We start from the raw sequence: 20340 nt of genomic DNA on the forward strand, positions 1-20340 counted from the left end.
GTGACTAAGTAAGGCCACATGACCATACCGAATATGATAGGTCCCTAACAAATCTTAGGGCGTTATTAAATACACAGGCAAAACTCCTAGTTTCACAGGTGACTATACCTAATTGGGAAGTGCTTAGTGACACAGGTTTGATTAACGTAATCGGACACCGAAATTGCAACGACACCGAGTTAGCAGCTGCTCACCGCTCCTTCCCGCCTCCCTAATTTAGATAATATTGGAAGTCATTTATCTCCATACAAATGAAGTATATTGTTAAAAAATAAGTATAGAGCTATCTAGTCGGACATTTTAATCGATTATGGCCCTGAATATTGCAATTACTACATGTAGGGGGCCTCTGTATCCTTGGTGCGTGAGCCTCTGCCGGAATTGCCTTCTCCCTTTCCTGCATTATTTGTAGTGCCTTATCAGTGGTTAGACTGCCTGTATCTTGAATAAACTGCCTAGGCACTTCTTTTTTGTTTTCTTGGTAATTATCAGCTGCCTGGCGTTGATCAAGTGCGTTTTTTAATAAAGCCATTTGCTGCATAGCAATCTCATTGCCTTTCATAGCTTTATCGAGCAAAGTATCAGCAATCGATGGAAAAATGCCTTGGTTTTGAATCTCAGAAGTTGCTCTTTTTGTCGGTTTAACTGGTAAATTATAGGGTTTTTCCCAATAAAATGACTGATTACTGCGAAGAAGATGGTGGAGTTGGTGTTTTACTTATTTTTAACTTTGATATCACTGTTGAAGAATAGAGGAAAAGGCCGGTGCTTTAATCCACTTATATATTTGTGATGACATTGCTTTTAAGTGGACCGATGAATAGATAGATAGAAAATCTACCTTATAATAGTTTTTATACCAATATTCATCATTTCTTGCACTTTTTGCCATAAAAGCGCTTAAAGGTGCAAAACAGCTAACATCAAGCGGTTGAAGAAGGTGAGATGATGAGGAGGCATATAAAGTGAAAATTAAATGTTCCATGCAGTACATCAAATTCAGCAGTTGCATGGCTCCCATGGCCATCCAAAATAAGCAGTCGGTATTGACCAACGGTGCGGGGTTTTGTATGCTTGTCGAAGACTTCTTGTAGCCATTCCAGTCCCAGGTTATTATTAGTCCAGCCATTCTCGCTAAGACTTAATCGATAATCTTTAGGTAGAACGGAATACCACTGAGATGATGTTTTTTTCCAGCAAAAATAATCTGTGGGGGCAAAACCCAGCCACTTCCTCCAACAGTTACAATTGATGTAACCCATTCTCTATTACCTGGTTGGATTGATTTAGCATCAGATCTGCGTGTTTCTGCGCCGCAGACAACTTTGGCTGTTGATGTTACACCCATTTGGAAGCCAGTTTCGTCCATGTTGTAGATATCTTGTTCTAAAATGCCATATTTTTGTATGGTATTTTGAACCAATTAAACAGCCTTAATAACCTGTGGACTCGTCTTCACACTTCGCCCGCTGGTAGTCATATCGACAATTATATCTTGACTTAATATCATCATGGCGGGAAATAAATCGAGTAACCTATTTACTACTGACTAGATCAGGGATAGAGGCCGGGGATAACAACGAAGTCTTTTGACGTGCAGATATTAAAAGACCAGCAAGATATTGAATTTGGGAGATCCGTTGAGGCAGACCACGGTTAGCCATATCAATAATCCATCTTTTTAATGTATCCTCTTCAAGATTGGACAATTTCCGGCTATTAGCAATAATATTATTGCGGTTGCTTCTTCCTTTAAGTCGATAAAGAAGAGTTCTTGAAGAGACATCAAATGCCTTGGCACAGGCAGTTCTGGATGAAAATTGGTTATTATTCCATGCATCAACAGCCATTTTCATTCTCTCATCCATTGATATGGCACTCATTTTGGTATATTAATAAAATACTGATGAAAATCAAGATAAAAAGGCTTCGAATACTGAGATGTTTGAATATTTCCAGGAAGAGCGGTGAGCGGCGCGCCGCTCGGTGTCTTGCGCCGCTCGGTGTCCAACTACTTTAGTCAAGCCTGTGTTACTAAGCACTTCCCAATTAGGTATAGTCACCTGTGAAACTAGGAGTTTTGCCTGTGTATTTAACAACGCCCCAAGATTTGTTAGGGACCTACCATATTCGGGGGCGTTGTTATTTGCACACCATAGCTCAATATTTGCACATGTCACTAAACCTAAATAGGAGTCGCTTATTTACACATGTCGCCCTATTCCTAATATAGTAATATCATGTGACCAAAACCTTAGTATTTTGCCTTTTTAATAGTTTCCCATACAAAATAGGCCATGAGCATTGCGATTAAAAAAGAAGGGACTATTAGATATTAAATGCAACATCTTTAAACCAGGTTTGACTAGCCAATTGAAATTCAGAGATTAAAATTCCACTGACACCCATGTTAGCTCCCTGGTCTCTCTCTTCCTTACCCCGTCTTGAGGCATCGCTTGGGGCATCGCTTGAGGCATGAACATGGCATCGTTGGGGGGTATTTCTTGCCTTGAGGCCTTGTTTGATGTTTTATTCGATGCCTCGTTCGGTGTCTTATTTAATGCCTCGTCAGATACCTGATTCGATGCCTCGTTCGATGTCTGAAGCAATGTCTTGTTTGATGCTTTATATACTATTTGACCACCTCCCTGGTTTACCGAAGCTGCCTTTGCTGCCTCACCCTCTCGAATAGTTTGGCCATACTGAGCTATGCGGACTGCACGGTCAACTTGCTCCCAATATGACAGCTGTCGTCCTGGGTGCTCCCTATTTTGACGACCACGAGGCCGTATAATTGCTGGTTCCAGGACTAGAAGGCGGGGATCTAGTGGTTTTATTTGACGGCCTTCAATCCACCACTGACGATGAAAATGATCCATAGAAAGCGATCGTGAGGTCTCTGCATATACCTGTATTGTATGAATGCAAGGAATCCCTAGTGTTTTGTTTACCACTCCTGTGCAGGATCTGATTTGCAGCTTTCCAGGTCCTGCTGGCAAATATTTCTTGTAAATATTATGAACTTTTAGAAGGGCATAGTGTGATATTTTATACCGTATATCCCGGTACAATAACCCTTCCAAAGACACCGGCCATTTTACCTTGTCATTAGCAACCTGCTGTGTAATCTGGGTATCTCTATCTGTAACTGTACGTCCAATAGATCGCACAACAGTTAAAAGATCGCCTGTAGAGCTATCCAGGTCACTTTTAATACTGAAATGGGCGCCTTCATTCCGGGATGTGACTGTAGTCCCACCATGGAAGCAGTTATTGGTGTAGCAGCTAAGATAGCGTTTTGCAGTTATAAATTGAAGCCATTCCCACTCCAAATACTGTATTAGTTCTGGAAAATGGGCATATTTTTGCTTGAATAAGTCCCATTTTTTATCCTTCTCTTCTATAGTTCCTGCATTGACGATCTCCATCCAATTTGCTAGAAGATCTCCAGCTATTGTATCAATTTCGTCATTCCTCTTCTTGGGATCTTTTTTGTACAATAATCCGGGAGATTAAAGGCTTTGCTTTAGCCACAATGTTCTTATTCATATGCCAGATACAGAGAAGAGCTGCTGATTCCGGAAATAACTCTCCAATTGATTGAAAAAGTGCCTTTTCTTTATCTGTCACAATTACAGATGGAAGAGGAAGCCGTAGAACTCGATAGCAGGACCGCAGACAAGATAGAATAAAGGAATATGTGTCTCCTTTTCATCACACATAAAACCAAAAGCAACATAGAATGTCATTCCTGTTGAGGATATACCTATAATATTAAGAAGAGGCATCCTAAAACGATTGGATTTATATGTACAATCCATACAAAGAATATATGGATTTAACTGTAATCGCTCAAGGCAGACTTTGTGTGTGAAAAAAAAAAAGTGCAGATATCTGCCCATTTTCAGTGCAATATTGCATTATCCAGGGCCCTTCATCGGGCAGTAGTGTAATAAGGGCCTGAATTGGGCTTCTTCCCTGGAGAAATTTGCGGAATATTGCTTGCCGAAGGTTGTAAATATCCTGCCGTTGAATAAGAGAACTCTTATCCTCATCATGGAGTATTCGGAGTATTTGATATTCCTTGATTTATTAATGGCTTAATTCGATTTTCCTTCCAAGTCATCTCCTTCCTCCGGTATGTTGGATGGGTACTAGAAGGAGAAGATGCATGGTTATGGTTTTTGTTTCGGACTACTAAAGTCCATTTGGTTGTAAGCTTTGAATATCCAATTCGAATGCTGAAAGGACATCCAATCCGTCGGGATTTGGCCTCTCGAATACCATTAGATTGGGAAGGGCGCTTTCCACCTCGGTCACAGCAGAGATATAATGCATATTCAACTCCTTTTGAATCCTTATTTCTCCTTTGAATAACAACTGCATATCCATATTGTTGGGCGTGTAATTCAGCAGCAAGTTTTGCCTCCTCAGCAGTATTGTATTCCCTACCAGATTCCGGTGGAGGAATACACTCAGTAGCGTTAGATTCAATGGGGTCTTCGTTAGGTAGGTGGTCCTTTTGTTGCTTGTATTTTATTAACCTTATCCCTAGATTCAACCATTTTCAATATAACCATTTCCTATTTGGGATATGACTAATGCACATGTGTAAATAATATTTGCCAAGACATTATATTTAACACTATTCCTATTTAGGTTTAGTGACATGTGCAAATATTGAGCTATGGTTGCAAATAGCAACGCCCGGTGACAAGGTCGTCACAGTATAAACTTTCGGGGCGGGTGGGTAAGATAGCAATTAGTTAAAGCGTCATTATTCCAGTGCCCAGCGCGGCGGATTTGGTTTTCTGACACCCCGTTTAATTCCGCCCACCTCGCTCCTTCAGATTGGCCGATGTGAGTCTTTTTTACTGAGTTAAGGCCAATCTGGGCAAACACGCGGTTGGTCCAATGGAGCTGGGTATCGTACGAAAGCGGTTTCCCTGCCGATTCCCCTTTAAATAAATGTATGTTGTACCACTGTGGCCGCCGGCGGAACTCAGGCACCGGCTCCCGTACGATATTCCACCGGAAAAAAAGGTAAAATGCGGTGTGAGCCAGTGTACAGATCATCGGGTTGCGGTGCCGCATTACCGAGTTATATTCCAAGCGGCCCATCGAATTTGTCTTGCCATTATCCATAATCATAACCATTGGGAAACATGGCGTAGGACCCTCGTTCTTCAAGGGAATAGTAAAAAGACCTGCGAATTGCAAACTCCGGCGCGACTGGCCCCGTATAATCATATGGTGCGAGAGAAGGAAATCCACGGCTGTACGGAAGTGAGATTCAATGCCCTGCGGCTTTCTGCGCTGGGAGTTTTCTGGTATATTTTGCGCCCAGCCCTCCCAGCAGTATCGTACAAAGGCCTCTATTCTTTTTTCATCGTAGCCATCCAACAAGGTTCCTGCTGCTCGATCGAGATATTGATCCCGTTTTCGTATATATTCATGGCGCGCGTGGTCATCTAACAGCGCTATAACAGCCTCGCCGCGAGGATTTGGGCTTGGATTAACCCCGCTGCTCTTTTGATATGACCAGAGATCTATAATAGCGGATACGTAGCCCTGTACAGCACTCTTCCCTAGAGTGCGGATAATCGGCTCCCCTTCTTCAGTCGTACGCGGCTTTTTATATTGACAGGACCGGACTTCACGGCTGAGCACTTCTTCTTTAAGAAACCAGACGAGCTTGTGTTCCGTCACCAGTTCACAGTCTGGAAACCCGATTCGTTTAGCCCACTCTATCCATTCCTTCTGCTTTGGATTATATGCCTTTGAAGTATTCTCAGGGCGGTTAATTCGAGATAGATTTAGCGCCTCTTCGCCGTACGAAGCTAGCTGCCTTACTATAGCCACATGACGCTCCGTTACAGCGGCCATGTCTGAAGACGCAGACCTACCAGAGGTAGCAAGGCCATTGTCACATAATTAAGGTAAAAGCCGTTTTGAAGCCATAGTTAAATATCTATTTATTACTGCAGAGATTTCATTACCAAGAGGGATAATTATGCTATAATAACAAATAGTTGTTGTGGAACTCAGGGGAAATGGGGAGTAGGGAGCTATTCTATCAGCTACAGGCCAACTAGCCCAGTTAGGAAGTAGATGTCATTCAGTGGAAACACCAGGAATCGTAGTATCTCAACCAACTGAGCCTACTAAGCGGTTTCCCTATATTCTCATTGAGGTGTTCAACTTTCTAAAGGATTCAGGGGTAGAATGGATCGGTAGATATAATCCGCACCGCCAAGTCGGGCGGATTATAGTGTTTCCGTAACAATAGTAATTGGTAAAAGTAAAATTTAAACGCGTATACTGTCCCAACGCGTAGATACGCATGTTTTATGATGTGGGAATGTTGTAGAATGCAGGGTTATCTGCCCCCGGGGTATTTCAGCATATTTGGGAGGGCGGTTACGCCATAGTAACCTACGTAATCACCCACCGCGCCGGCCCCATATATATCACCTATATACAGTCACATGACAAAAGTCTACGTAATTCCGCGTCACCCGACGCGCCACCCAATATTATGCTTCATTTTTTCAACCATCTGGGTCATGCCTCGCACCCTTTACGGTCTACTAGTTCTAATAAGACTAGTAGACAGGAACTGGAACCATTTCAGCGAGGAGTTGTAGTTGGTCGATTTCTTGCAGGCCAGAAAAAGGCTGATATTCAACGTGCCATGAATTTACCATATACAACTATTCAAACAACCATTGAAACATATCAGACTTCCACCACTGGGACTAGTTCTCCTCGCTCCGGACGGCCAGAGATCCTTTCTGCTGCTGATAAACGATATATTTTTTTACAAATCAAGCGTGATCCCTTTATTAAAACAGAAGATATCTGCAAATTACTTAACAAGCCTATTTCTGCACGCACTGTTGCGCGCATGTTGAAAGAATCGGGGTATGGCCACTGGAGAGCGCAAAAAGACCTCAATTAACTGAGGAAACAGCTAAACTACGCTATCAATGGGCATATGCGCGCAAGGATTGGACTTACGAGCAGTGGAGCAAGATTATATGGAGTGATGAATGTTCTGTTGAGCTTGGCAAAGGAAAGAAAAATCAATGGGTATGGCGGCTCAACTACCTTAACGAAAAAATGGAAAAAAAAAGCATATTATTCCATATACCAAAGGCAAAGGAATATCCATTATGATTTGGGCAGCAATCTGGGGTAGTGGCCATACAGAAATCTACCGAATGAGTAGGGATGAGGAATCTGCCCGAGGGGGTATTTGTTAGGAGCGCTCGGAAGCGCGATAGCTAGATCCTTAGCTAAGATGCTTAGTCAGGTGCGAAGTGTTTATATTCGCACCCGCGGGCCTGAACTCTTGAAGGCCAGCGATTAGTTCTGCAATATACGTGGCTCTATCTTCTCTCCTATATAGACACTCCCTTTCGCACCGTAGCGCCCCATTCAGCTCGTTACCGACCCCCACGCATAACAGTTCTAATCGCTCACCCCAACGGTAACCCGCTGAAAGGAGCACTATGGCACCTCGACGCGTGCAGCGTGCTGGCTCCCAAGTCACCCGAAACACCGAGAATTCTGTCAACCCCGTCTCAGAGAATACCGCATCTATCCAAGCACAACCTGATGCTTCGATGAATCCGGGCCCAGCTGAAGAAACAGTTGAGGAAACAGCTGTGTTGCAAGGCGATAGCCCTCGAAAAGGGGCTACTGGGTCCACAACAACAAACGATTCTTCATCGGATAATGAATTTGCCGAACTCCGGGACCAGATACGCCAACAAAAGCAGGAACTCAAGAGATTACGCATGGAAAATAAAAGGAGGGCATTGCAAGAGCTTATCGATTATGAGAAACGCATCCAAGAAAACCGAAGTGCAACAATTTCGCGGCCAGAATCCAATATAAGCACACCCGACCATGGAATACCACAAGAAACCGCACCCCAGCCTATGCCAGAGCCCACGCACGCATTGAAACCGCCAGCACCCCAGCACATGTCTCGGAATACATGGGAAAGAACATGCAGGAATATCAGACATTTATCGCACGCATGGAAACCCATTTCGAACGAAATCGCTACTACTTTACTAATGATACGACGAAAGTGGTGGAAGGTACGGCACATCTATGCGCAACATTTATCCGCCTATGGAGGCAACACGAGGAGGAAGTCGCCGATAAACCTACCTGGGAGGACTTTCGCAAATTTCTACTACGCCAATTAAACGACCCTGTTAACCTGCGAAGAGATGCGAGCCAACGCTACCATGACGCCAGACAACAGGATCACCAAAACGTGCGGGAATTCGCAGCTTACCTTAACCAATGGGAAGTTCAGCTCCCAGAAGCATACACAGAAAATCAACGAAAGGATCACCTCCGGACAAGAGTCAAGCAAGACCTGCGACATGAAGCGCTTAAATACCCCAACGAACCAGAGACATATGAAGGCTATATCGCCCACCCTCCAAACAATTGAAGATTCCATACCGGGTCGACGCAAGGAAATATCGCAAGCGAAGAATAGGAGAAGCCAACACAGCTTAGCTATGCGACACCGGACGACGACCCCAGGCAACACGGAAAGACAACAACCTTCCAGTCAACGGGGCCCAGACAAGCCATGGAGAGGCAACAATCGCGCCTTTAGAGGAAACTCTAATAGGTCCCAAGGTCATAAGCGACAGCAGTCGCATAACCCTGATATTGAATGCTATGTCTGCGGAGAAAAGGGACATATTGCGCCTCAATGTCCCAAACGTGCGAGAAGGGACGACAACCAGGCAAAAACTAGGTGGCCCAGTGATGCGAGCAGCTGCGGCTCTGGGCCTAGAGGAAGAAAAAATCCAAAAGATAATGCCATTGAGACTATGGTTGAGCTGCAAGCACAAGAGCGCACTATTCCAACTTGTGCGTTAATCGACTCGGGGTGTCAAGCCCTTCTTATCAGCCGAAGGTTCGCAGATGCGCACCTCCCGGAGCCTGCAATAGGCCCGCGGAGGATAGTGGCCCTAGATGGTCACCGCATCCGTTGCTACGGACGCTACAGGCTGAGGGCAACCACCCAAGATTGCCACGGTGTTCGTAGAACGATTGAAAGAACATTCGATGTGGTTGATATGGACCATTATGATGCGATTCTAGGATACCCTTGGTTGAGAGAGGCGAACCCAAACGTCGACTGGGAACTAGGAACATGGGAATACCGGAAAATACCTCCGGAGAAAGAAGTCGAGATAATCAACGAAGCAGAGGTGAATCGCACTTTAAGAGAGGGAAAACAAGTCTACGCAGCGTACGTATCCACAACCGAAAATAACCAGGTCGAAATCCGTGTGGGTTCTGCGACAATCGGCGAAGGAGTGCGAATACCCGCAATCTACAAGGAGTTCGAAGATGTCTTTTCGGAGGAAAATGCAGGGATTCTACCTGCGCATGCAGACCACGACCATGCAATTGATATACAACCGGGAAAGGAACCCCCATACCGACCAATTTACCCCTTGTCCGAAAGTGAGCTCGCAGTTCTGCGCAGATATATTGAAGCAGCGCTAGAAAAGGGATGGATTCGTCCCTCGAAAAGCCCAGCTGGCGCACCTATTATCTTTGTACCGAAGTCCGACGGAACACTGCGACTCTGTGTGGATTACCGCGGTTTGAACGAGATTACTGTCAAAAATCGTTACCCCTTACCACTTGTTAGCGAGACTATGGATCGCTTGGCTGGCGCTAAGATATATACCAAACTTGACCTGAGAGACGCGTATCACCGCATCCGAATTAAAAAGGGGATGAATGGAAAACTGCATTTCGCACAAGATATGGTCACTTCGAATACACTGTCATGCCATTCGGGCTAGCCAACGCCCCAGCTACGTTCCAGTCCTATATTAATCGCGCATTAAGCAACCTACTAGACCATTGCTGTGTTGTTTATCTGGATGACATTCTTATATACTCGCAGAGTGAGGAGGAACATGTTGAGCATGTTACCGCAGTTTTGGAGAGACTGCGACAATTCGGGCTATACGCCAAGCTGAGCAAATGCTCATTTCATGTGAAAAGTGTGGAATACCTGGGATTTATCATCACGCCTTCGGGCATTCAGATGGAGGAAAGCCGTGTGGCTACCATCCAGGCTTGGCCGGAGCCAACAACCGTGCGAGAGATCATGATATTCCTGGGATTTGCAAATTTTTACAGGCGTTTTATTGAGGGTTATTCCCGCATTGCATTGCCGCTGACCCAGCTCACCCGAGGGGAGCAAGGGGAGGAGCAAAAGGCAATGGTTCTTGAACCAGCGCCTTGAGCTGCCTGAGGACGCAAGAGTTGCGTTTAATAAACTAAAAGTGCGTTTTCGAGCGCACCATTGCTATCTCATTATGACCCTAGGAATAGGACCAGGGTAGAGACAGATGCGTCTGGTTTCGCTATAAGTGCGATAATCTCCCAATTACAGGATGATAACGAGTGGCATCCTGTGGCATTTTTCTCACGAAAGATGACCGATTCTGAACGCAGGTATGATACGCATGACCAAGAGTTGTTAGCGATCATTGAAGCATTCAAAGTTTGGCGACATTACCTCGAAGGGAGCGGGGAGCCAATAGTGGTGAAGTCTGACCATGCCAACCTAAGCGGTTTCATGCGGCCCACATTGAAGCGGCTTAATGGACGTCAGGCGAGATGGGTCGAGTTGCTGAGCGCGTTCGATTTTCATATTGAGCACCGACCTGGGGTAAAGAACCCTGCAGATGCGCCAAGTAGAAGGCCAGATTATCTGCCGAGCGCAGATGAAGTAAGTGATGCGTCACTGCTTCCCACATTGCGATCAAAGTTGAAATTGGCCATGGGCAAGAGTCATTGGGATGACGCACCCAATGAGTTAAAACCGCATGGGCGGGAATAATGGCGCTGGACACCGAAGGCGGGTCCAAACAATTAAATAAAATGAGCTCTGATGCGCATATCTCCATGGGGAGTATGCATGCCCACGTGGATAAGAACGCACCCGTGGATGAGGACTGTGCTGCCGGCGTTACCAGAATTCTAGACACCTGGGTGCCACGGATCTATGTCCGCAAGGTTATTGGATCCGAATCAGCTTACTCCAGCATTGAGGAGTCCATGGTGGACTATTTGTGCAAATTGCACCAAGAGAATCGCGAGGTACGCGATATTAAGCGAAAAGTTGATCGCAAGCTGGGGACTATGGCAGTCCGGCCTGGGGAATTGGCGAAAATGGCCTACTCAGGTACCAAGGTCGCGTTTATGTACCCAGAATTCCTGCGGTAACACATGAAATTATGAAAGCAAATCATGATGATCCTCAGGGAGGACATTTTAGAGGAAAACGCACCTTGGAAGCCGTCGAACGCAAATACTATTGGCATGGTATGCGTGGCGATGTGCTGGATTATGTGAAAACCTGCGATATTTGTCAAAGAATTCAAGTGCATAGACACGCACCTTATGGCAAGCTGGAGCCTTTGCCGGTGCCAGAGCAGCCTGGGGAAGTGCTGACTCTTGATTTTATTACTGGACTACCGCCCAGTTCACCGAGTATATCTGCCAGCCCAGGGGCACAGAGAGTTATGATGCGATATTAGTGGTTGTGGATGCCCTAACAAAGTTCGCACTTTATATTCCTTGCAATAAGGATATCTCGGCGCCAGAACTCGCACATTTGGTTTATCAAAGGTGGTACCCATGTTTGGTAATCCAAAGCGATGGGTGTCGGACAGGGGCTCGCTGTTTACCAGTAGCTACTGGTCGACACTGTGCTATTGCCTAGGATCGAAGCGGAAACTGTCTACTGCGTTTCATCCGCAGACAGATGGTCAGACAGAACGCCAAAACCAAACATTAGAGTATTACCTGCGAGCCTATGCGAGTTTCTTGCAAGATGATTGGGTTGACTGGCTGCCAATGGCACAAGTTACATATAATGCTGCGATTCATTCATCCACAAAGACAAGCCCACATGAAGCATTGATGGGCTTCGTCCCTAGCCTGAGAATCAATGTCGATCCTGATCCCACTGGCCATGCGCCAGCAGCGTTGGAGCGCGCAACACAGCTCAAGGAAAAGCGATCCTTGGTCAAGGATGCGCTTGAAAAGGCGCAAAAAGCCATGGCAAGGCAATATAATAAGCGTCGGATCGACAGACAATTCAAGATTGGTGATCAAGTCATGCTACGGGCGAAGAATGTCTCTACAGTGCGACCTAATGCGAAATTAGACCACCGCCAGCTAGGCCCATTTTCCATTATTGATGCATGGGGAAACCAATCGTACAAGCTTCAGCTACCACCAAAATATCGCCGTCTGCATCCCGTTTTCCACGTGTCTTTGTTGGAGCCATACCATGAACGACCGGGTCAATGGAGCCGACCCCGCCAATACCAATTAATGGCGAAGAGGTGGGAAGTTGATCAAATTCTGGAGGAAAAACGCGACAAGAGTGGGTAACATAAGCTATTTGGTGCGATGGAAGGGCTATCCACCTGATGACGATACCTGGGAACCAAGATCGCACGTCGAAGACACTGAAGCCCTGGACATCTGGCTTACTAATACAGCACCTGTTACCCGACGACGTACGCGCTACATGGCTAAAGGAAAATAGCATTCTATTTAACTAAGACAAGATGGCGCAACGGCCCAATAACACCGACCTCCCACCCAAAGAGACAACTCAACCCTTGAAGGGGAAAGGACCGCATCAACAAAACGACCCAGGCGACTGGGAGTCGCAGGAACGGGAGCCATGGGCGAATGCGATGGAGTGCGTTCAGGGACAGGCACAGATGTACTGCTATCCACGCGTGGTATTCGAGGTTTTCGAACCGCACGTCTATACTCCCTTACCAGCCCAGCCGCCCTCTCCTGCGCAGCAGGGCGACGAGACTGGGGAAGTCCAACAAACGTGCGATGTTCAGTAACCATAGAAACAGCCAAAGGACCAGCGGCCTCCCGGAGCGACACAAGGGTGTCGCTGGCCAGTACAATAAACACAGTTTAAACGACCTGGCAAGAAAACACACGCTGACGCAGCATCTCGCTCCAAACGAACAAGGCAACGGTGGCACCAGGGACTACCCCCTGGGCCAAAGGCAAACCATTCGTATCAACATGGACCGGCGCAGGGGTAGTCTGCACCTGGACGACCGAAGCCGCCGATGGAGACAAAGGGGCGATGAAACTTTCGCACAAATTAGCAATATTACCTTACATAAACGCACCGGACTTACCAGACACGTCCGGAGAGGGCGATTCGACTCCGTCCGGCTCCGCCGAAGCAGGAGAGGATGGAAATCCCTCCCATTCCGGCGAAACCGAGCGGGGCGCAGGTGTGAAAACGACATCGTCTTCAGAGGATGAACGAGGACGAACTCCACGGAGAAGGCGACGGCGTCGTGGGGCGGATTCTCCCGATGGAGGCGACGAAGCTTTGCGGCGAGCCATCTGCGAAAACACCCATATTAGTAAGCTCAAAACATGCGAGAAAGCGCTGGAGGAGCCGTTACCCTTATTAGCTGAGGCAGAAGAGTGCGCACGTACCGCAAGAAGTTTGGTGGTTTGAGAAGAGAAGAGGAGAAGAAAAAGAAAGAGAGAGAGAGGAAGCAAAAAGCTCAGCGTCAACAACAGAACTAAGCTCAAACGGGCGAAAAACTGCAGTGAATGAAGCAGAACTGTTGCCATGGAGCGACTACCTGCGAAAACACACCTACACTCACCCAAGCTCCAAGACATCGTACCAAACATCGATCAACCGCACAAACCATTATGGGAAGGACTCAAGGGATTGGAATCTATAACACATTACCCATCATAACGCATATATTCATACTACAGTCTTTAAGGCTTCGAGGGCGAAGCCTCTTGGGAGGGGAAGATAGTGTTAGGAGCGCTCGGAAGCGCGATAGCTAGATCCTTAGCTAAGATGCTTAGTCAGGTGCGAAGTGTTTATATTCGCACCCGCGGGCCTGAACTCTTGAAGGCCAGCGATTAGTTCTGCAATATACGTGGCTCTATCTTCTCTCCTATATAGACACTCCCTTTCGCACCGTAGCGCCCCATTCAGCTCGTTACCGACCCCCACGCATAACAGTATTCTTCACGCTCCTATTTGGAAATTATTGAAGATTATCTGCCTGCCATATGGGAATTTGGTATGGAGTTTATGCAAGATAATGCTCCTATTCATACAGCCAATATTATTAAAAACTGGTTTGATGAGCATGGTATTTCTCTTGTTGACTGGCCACCATACTCACCTGATTTAAACCCTATTGAACACGCCTGGGCTAAGCTGAAAGAGCGTATTTATATGCTGTATCCGGACCTTGAATTATTTGACGGGACCAAAAGTCAATTAAAAGAGCAATTTTATAAAGCAATGGAGGATGCATGGGAGAGTCTAGGGCAGGATTTTTTGATTCGTTAATAAGGTCTATGGAGAGCCGTGTTAATGCAGTTTTAGAGGCAAAGGGGTGGTATACAGCTATTAATGTAAAAAAAATATATTTTTTTATTTGTGTGCAATTTAGCTATGACATATTTAAATATCTTGCAATAAGATTAATGTTTGGTTGTTTTGTGTGCGAATGTGATGTTCTGACTATTATATATATTTTCATGGTTGCGGGAAATTACGTACACTTTTGTCCAAGAACTATATATCTTGCAACACAAAAACAATTATATTGATTTGAATGTAGTATATGCTAAATAAATGGTAAAAATTCATAAAAATATGCAAAAAGAGCAGAAAAATCGCTTAGTATTTTGTATACCACCCTTTTGCCTCCAAAACTCCTCAACTCGATCTTTCATACTCTTTATTATTGCGCTTTGAATATCTTGACTGATCAAGGTCCATGATTGCTCTAAAGCTTCCCATAGAATCTCTTCCTTCTTATCATTCGATCCCTTGCAGTTTTCATTGTCCGGATTTAAGTCGTAGACACCTTCTTTAAGTGGAAACCACATGTGTTCAATGGGGTTCAGATCGGGCGAATATGGTGGCCATTCCATGCAAGGAATTGCATTATCTTGCAACCAGTTGGTAATCTTTTGGCAGAATGAATGGGAGCGTTGTCGTGCATAAAAACATAGCCTGGTTCCCAAATAGTAGGCAACATCTCGTCCAATAGAGCAAGATATGACTTTGCAGTATACCCATGCTTTTTAGCTTCAAAATCACGCTCCAAACGTACAAGATCACTGCGATTTTTGCCCCAAATAGCTGTCCAGACCATTACCCGGATAGCCTTGCCCTTCTTGTATGGCTGAATGTATTCCTTTTCCACTTTTCACCATGTAATTTAAGGCGAAACACATATTGGTGGCGCTGGCCGGATCCAAGCTCAACCGAGCACTCATATGACCATACAATCTTGTCCCAGTCGCTGTCGGTATAATCTTTATATTTTAAAGCCCAATTATACCGTAGTCTCGCTACTTCCGGTGCTAATTTGGGGCGTTTTTGAGCTCTCCATTTACTATATCCTGACTCTTTAACAATCCGGTATAGCGATCGGTGCGGAATCACAACCCAAGCTTTTCTTGTACCTCCTTATAGGTAATAAAAGGATTTTCTTTAATTAACCGGATCACCAAGCGTTTGTCTCTATCTGTATAGATTTTCGGCCGACCAGATCGTGGGTGGGAGTTAAAATCCTGCCTTGAAGATATTCGGTTCAGCGTGGCATAAATGGTTGGGAGGGGTCGATTCAAGCGCTTTGAGATTTCAAGAGGTTTTACTCCACCTTCATAAAGGCCCTGTATATAAGCTCTCTCAGTTTGATCTAGCTCCCGATTGCGCTTAATATTATTGCTAAAAGGACTCAAAGGAGTCCTTTTTGGGGTCATGGTTGGTGTTTAAAAGAATGAGGTTTTTTGACGCGTTGGTTGACGCGACCGGGTGCTTAGCGCGATTATGAGGACTTTTGGCCAAGAACTATAAGTAAGTTAACTAAGTTAGTTAACTAGTTCTATTTAGACTAGTTCGCGGGTGCCTCCGTACCCCTGAATCCCAGACTCCATGCTTCCAACATATAATACCTGTTCGAGTATTTTGGTGTAATTCTATAAGAGCTTGAATATTCTCTATATTGGTTGTCGTCTGTTCCCCTTACTCTTCTGGAGGCACGGCTTATATAGCCACGTCACTATATTATTTCACATGATGTCCCAGTATGGACTAGCTTTATTCTGACAATACCCAATATCTCTCAAGAGGGGTTGGACAGAACATCTTTCTGAATACATTCAATTCAGACCCCCCACTAGATCGAACAAAACCCAGCCTTTGAGTGACGTGGCAGTAGTCCAGGCAGCAGTCGATGTGAAGCTTCACCATGAATCCGACCGTGACAGGTAAACCGGAAGTCCAAATTTAATCTGTCCTCAAATGCCTTTCCCAAGATTGTATGAACCTAAAAAGAAATTTGCTGTATGATACAAACTTTTCCCTACCGTTTTATATACGTCTCACCCTGTGCAGCACCACGTTGATGGTTTGCGAGAGTAAAGCACAGGCTCAACCCGGGTCCCGAACCGCTACCTTGATGTGCTCCACACTCTGCGTTACTCTTATCTGCTTTAATTTTTAGATACTCACAGTAGTCACCTAGCTAACTGTTAATATACTCAGCTCGGACCGTTAACACTACCAACCCAAGGGTCTGGAACTTATAGGATATTAAGCGTCCCAATCAGCGACATGCTGGAGATGTCGCAAGCGCGCTTCAATATATGCTTGCTCATCGTCCGTTGCTCCTTGCTTGTAAGATCGTAGTACCTCCATCCTCATCAGCCGCTTAGGTGCTATTCGTCCAGTGAAGAGCTCGAACTGAGCAAAGCCTTGTTCAGGCAACACGTCGAGGCCATCAACGATAACCCAACCTGCCTCGGATTTCGCCTGCATTTGGCGGAAAAGCGGCGACTTGACAGGTTCATATGCAAACTATAGTTCGTTAGCATGCAGTTCCTTAAACGTTGCAGCATCCGGAACCTCTCCGTCAGTAAAGGCAAGACCTGTATATACCTCAATGAAAGCTCCTCCCGTTGAACTCTTGAGCCACTGGTCGGGCAAAAGAAAATCAGGTGCTGCATCCCTTCCTGCCCCATATCCAGGAAGTGTGGAAACAATGACAGTGGGAAGGCGCATAACGTCTGGCCAAGGGTCACTCCTCGATTTTAGCACCACAACGCCCATAGCCGCCTCGCGTACCCCCCCCAGAACCGAAGCCATGGTATGCTCGACGGCTGAATCTGGCCGACAGAAGTCGGCGTTATTGAAGTGTTCAGCAACTTGTTCTGCTTTCTCCAAAGTCCGATTATAAATGGCGATGTTCTTGATTCCCACTTGCAACATTGCATATACCGCCGCGCGTGCCATACCACCGGCACCTATGACAAGGCCGGTTGTCCCATGCCTTATTGCGTTAGCCGGTGAAAGGCTGTGACAGATGCAATTGCGAAAGCCTATCCAGTCGGTGTTATCCCCATAAAGAGCTTTGATATGACCGGACTGATGCTTCCGAAATCTTGGATCGAGGTGACAGGGGATATTCGGGTCCAACTCGAATCGTAGCGGCACAATCGTATTGACTGCTCCTATAGCTGCAGCGGCCGGACTAATGGAATGAAGATAAGATAGAACCTCTGACTTGTAGGGAAGGGAGATCATAGCCCCGCCAAATACTGGACTATTGACAAGTTCATCCAGCGCGTCTAGTGATGACCCTTCCTTCGGCGTCCATTCGTGGGGAATTCCCCACGCCCGGCATGCCGCGCTATGCATTGCTGGCGCTAGACTATGCGACACTTTTGCACCAATGACACAAAAGAGCATCGGATGGAGGATAAACATTGCATAGAGCGCTCTCTGCGCCTCTGTTGCTGTTATCATCGTCGAAGCGGCAATGCCCTTGTCATAAGATGCCGGTTGGACGACAGGTGTAAGAAGGGAATTCAATATAGTGGACGTTCGTCCGAGGAGACCGGTATTGTACGCAATCAATGGAGGATGAGGCCCAGATAATGCGTTAATTTTCCTATGGAACTGTTGTACCCCGAGGTTATCATCGATGGAGATTGCATGTTGAACAAGTCGTACCATGTGGCAACCCATATCCCAAGCCGCAAGATATTTGGCAAAGCGACTCTTGCTATTCCAACTGTCCTGAAACGGTTCAGGATCCATATAGTGTCCTAGTATCTTTGTCGAGCCGCAAGCATTCCGAATGGATTGAAATACTTCTTTGTTGCAGCGCAAATCCACACTCAGATAGTCGGGGCAGAACCTAAGCCCGTAATGAAGCAATTCGAGGTACAGTGGGTTTGGTGCGCACTCGGGGTCGAGCTCTGCATGGAAAATAAGGGGCACACAACTTTGTCGTCTCATAGATGCAAACGTCTTGCTGATAGAGTCTCTTATCGAATTGCTAAGTATGCCTGATTCCTCGCTCGGACAGGGATCTTTGAGGACAAATTTCAATTCGTATGCGTCTAGACTGGTCCTTAAGAGATGATCACTGATGAATGCGTCTGGGTTGACTGTATTCGGAATCGTAAGGACATACGTGTATGGTCGAGACTCTAGAGGAGTGGCTGCCAGCGTGTGGATTCCGGCTCTGCAAATTATGTTCTCGTTGGTGTCGTGTATGCCACGTATAAAACGCAGGAAGTTCTGTTCCGTACTCTTAAGTGCCAAGAATGAAAAAGACGAAGTTCCTCTGTATGGCACATATGCCTTCGACGTTACACCAAAGTTGGCATCCTCTGACATAATAGGTTCTGTGACATTAAAGAACTCAAAATTTGAGCAGGCGAGATACCAAGGTTTGCTGATACTCAACAACCGCCCGATCTGTTCTCTATCCTTGCTTTGCAGATATTCTTGGATGGCTTCCGGTTCTCTGTGTACGTATATTATTGGGTGGGTTTTGGCATACTCTTTGAACAGTAACTGCACTGATCGTTCGGCACAGCTCGAATCGCATGCAATCACATACCCAGTCGCGTTCTCTTTCAGCATTTTCTCTAGCACTTGAACCTCGCGGAGTCGACATTCCGTCTTAGTATGAATCTTTCCGTAGTCAGACCTTGATTTCCCGACCACAGATTCCCAATATTCATCCGTATCTAGGAGACGTAGCCCGAGGTTACTAGCAGCCATCAAAGCCAATGTAGACTTTCCAGATCCTCGGAAACCAATCAAGACGATGGAGGCATCGACGGCAAATTGCCGACTTGGTCGTTCTGCCAAAAGTATCGAGGGTGATATTGGCGAGTATACTGAATGCCTCGAGGTAGGTTCCGAGCTCAATAGTATTTGAGTCTGGGATGTATTCTGACGTTTCCCACACTCCGCCGTGGTCGTTCCAGATGTCCTCTTAGCTGGCATGCACGGCTGTGTCCGCACACCGGCTGGGTTCAAATATGGGCCTGAGACAGCAGTCAGATCAATTCTTGGGAGTTTGAGAGTCGGCTCAACCTGACCAAAGGTCCGTTTCATCCTCACAATCGTTCAGACCTGATTCGCTAGAGAGTGGACGTTAGGGAGTTGTAAAGGAGACCTGGTGTGGTCGAAGTGCTGATTGTCGTCTGTGGAACGGTGTTGAGTACCTCCGGTCTGGGCACATAAATTTGGTGTTCAGCCGCGATACGGTGGTTAAATCTCCTCTTACCTCACTCCCTGCTCCACAGGTCGGTCGGATTGGCCAGCCTTTCATGCGGATGTACCACGCATATAGTCTTTGCCGTGATACTCTTAGCCATGGATGGAGGATGTGGGGCTGCCCCTTGATCTGTCCAGGGCTATCCAGCTGATTCAACTATCGGCGCTAGGGTGGAATATCCCCGCACTTGCAACATACCCCTCGATCTGGAACAACGGCTGTTTGATCACCTGTCGGATATTCACAGCTTCAAAGGAGGCGCACAGCTATAAGGCGGACTAGCACATCTCATCAGGCAGAATCGCTCTCCTAATACAAGACTGTACCATCATACCGTGCAATGCCACGTCAAAGGAGCGAAGATACCACCAGCATCACCGGCGGAAACAGCAAGAAGAATGACAGCCACCATAGCAGAGTAAAGAACATTCGACAAAAGAGGTTTTCACGGGTAACTAGAGCATGCTTCCGATGTCGCAGCAGGAAAGAGAAATGTGATGGCCACCTTCCTACCTGCTCGAATTGCGACTTGGCCAATGAGGTGTGCTCCTACCAGAACAGTATACGAAGACGTGGATTGCCTCCTGGCTACGTGCGCTTGCTGGAAATGTTGTGGGGTTGTGTTCTGAGCACAGTCGAAGGGAGCGAAGAA

The 20340-nt window shown here is 46.2% G+C and overlaps 3 protein-coding genes across 3 annotated transcripts; 1 reads left to right on the top strand and 2 right to left on the bottom strand.

Moving 5' to 3' along the window:
- Window positions 1-7514: 7514 nt before the first annotated feature.
- ATNIH1004_005370 (uncharacterized protein) lies at window positions 7515-8476 on the top strand (the record flags this gene model as incomplete). Its single annotated transcript, XM_033570024.1, has 2 exons — window positions 7515-7869; window positions 7944-8476. 2 exons carry the CDS (start codon window positions 7515-7517, stop codon window positions 8474-8476), a joined length of 888 nt encoding a protein of 295 aa, XP_033426056.1.
- A 4751-nt stretch (window positions 8477-13227) lies between these two features.
- Window positions 13228-13784, bottom strand: ATNIH1004_005371 (uncharacterized protein; the record flags this gene model as incomplete). Its single annotated transcript, XM_033570025.1, has 2 exons — window positions 13228-13464; window positions 13782-13784. 2 exons carry the CDS (start codon window positions 13782-13784, stop codon window positions 13228-13230), a joined length of 240 nt encoding a protein of 79 aa, XP_033426057.1.
- Window positions 13785-16705: 2921 nt separating this feature from the next.
- On the bottom strand, window positions 16706-19742 carry ATNIH1004_005372 (uncharacterized protein; the record flags this gene model as incomplete). The annotated part of the gene is made up of 4 exons (XM_033570026.1): window positions 16706-16969; window positions 17051-19504; window positions 19565-19642; window positions 19698-19742. 4 exons carry the CDS (start codon window positions 19740-19742, stop codon window positions 16706-16708), a joined length of 2841 nt encoding a protein of 946 aa, XP_033426058.1.
- Window positions 19743-20340: the final 598 nt, after the last annotated feature.

Source organism: Aspergillus tanneri, assembly GCF_003426965.1.
Source record: "Aspergillus tanneri strain NIH1004 chromosome Unknown AapTan_4_pilon_pilon_pilon, whole genome shotgun sequence".
Taxonomy (NCBI): domain Eukaryota; kingdom Fungi; phylum Ascomycota; class Eurotiomycetes; order Eurotiales; family Aspergillaceae; genus Aspergillus; species Aspergillus tanneri.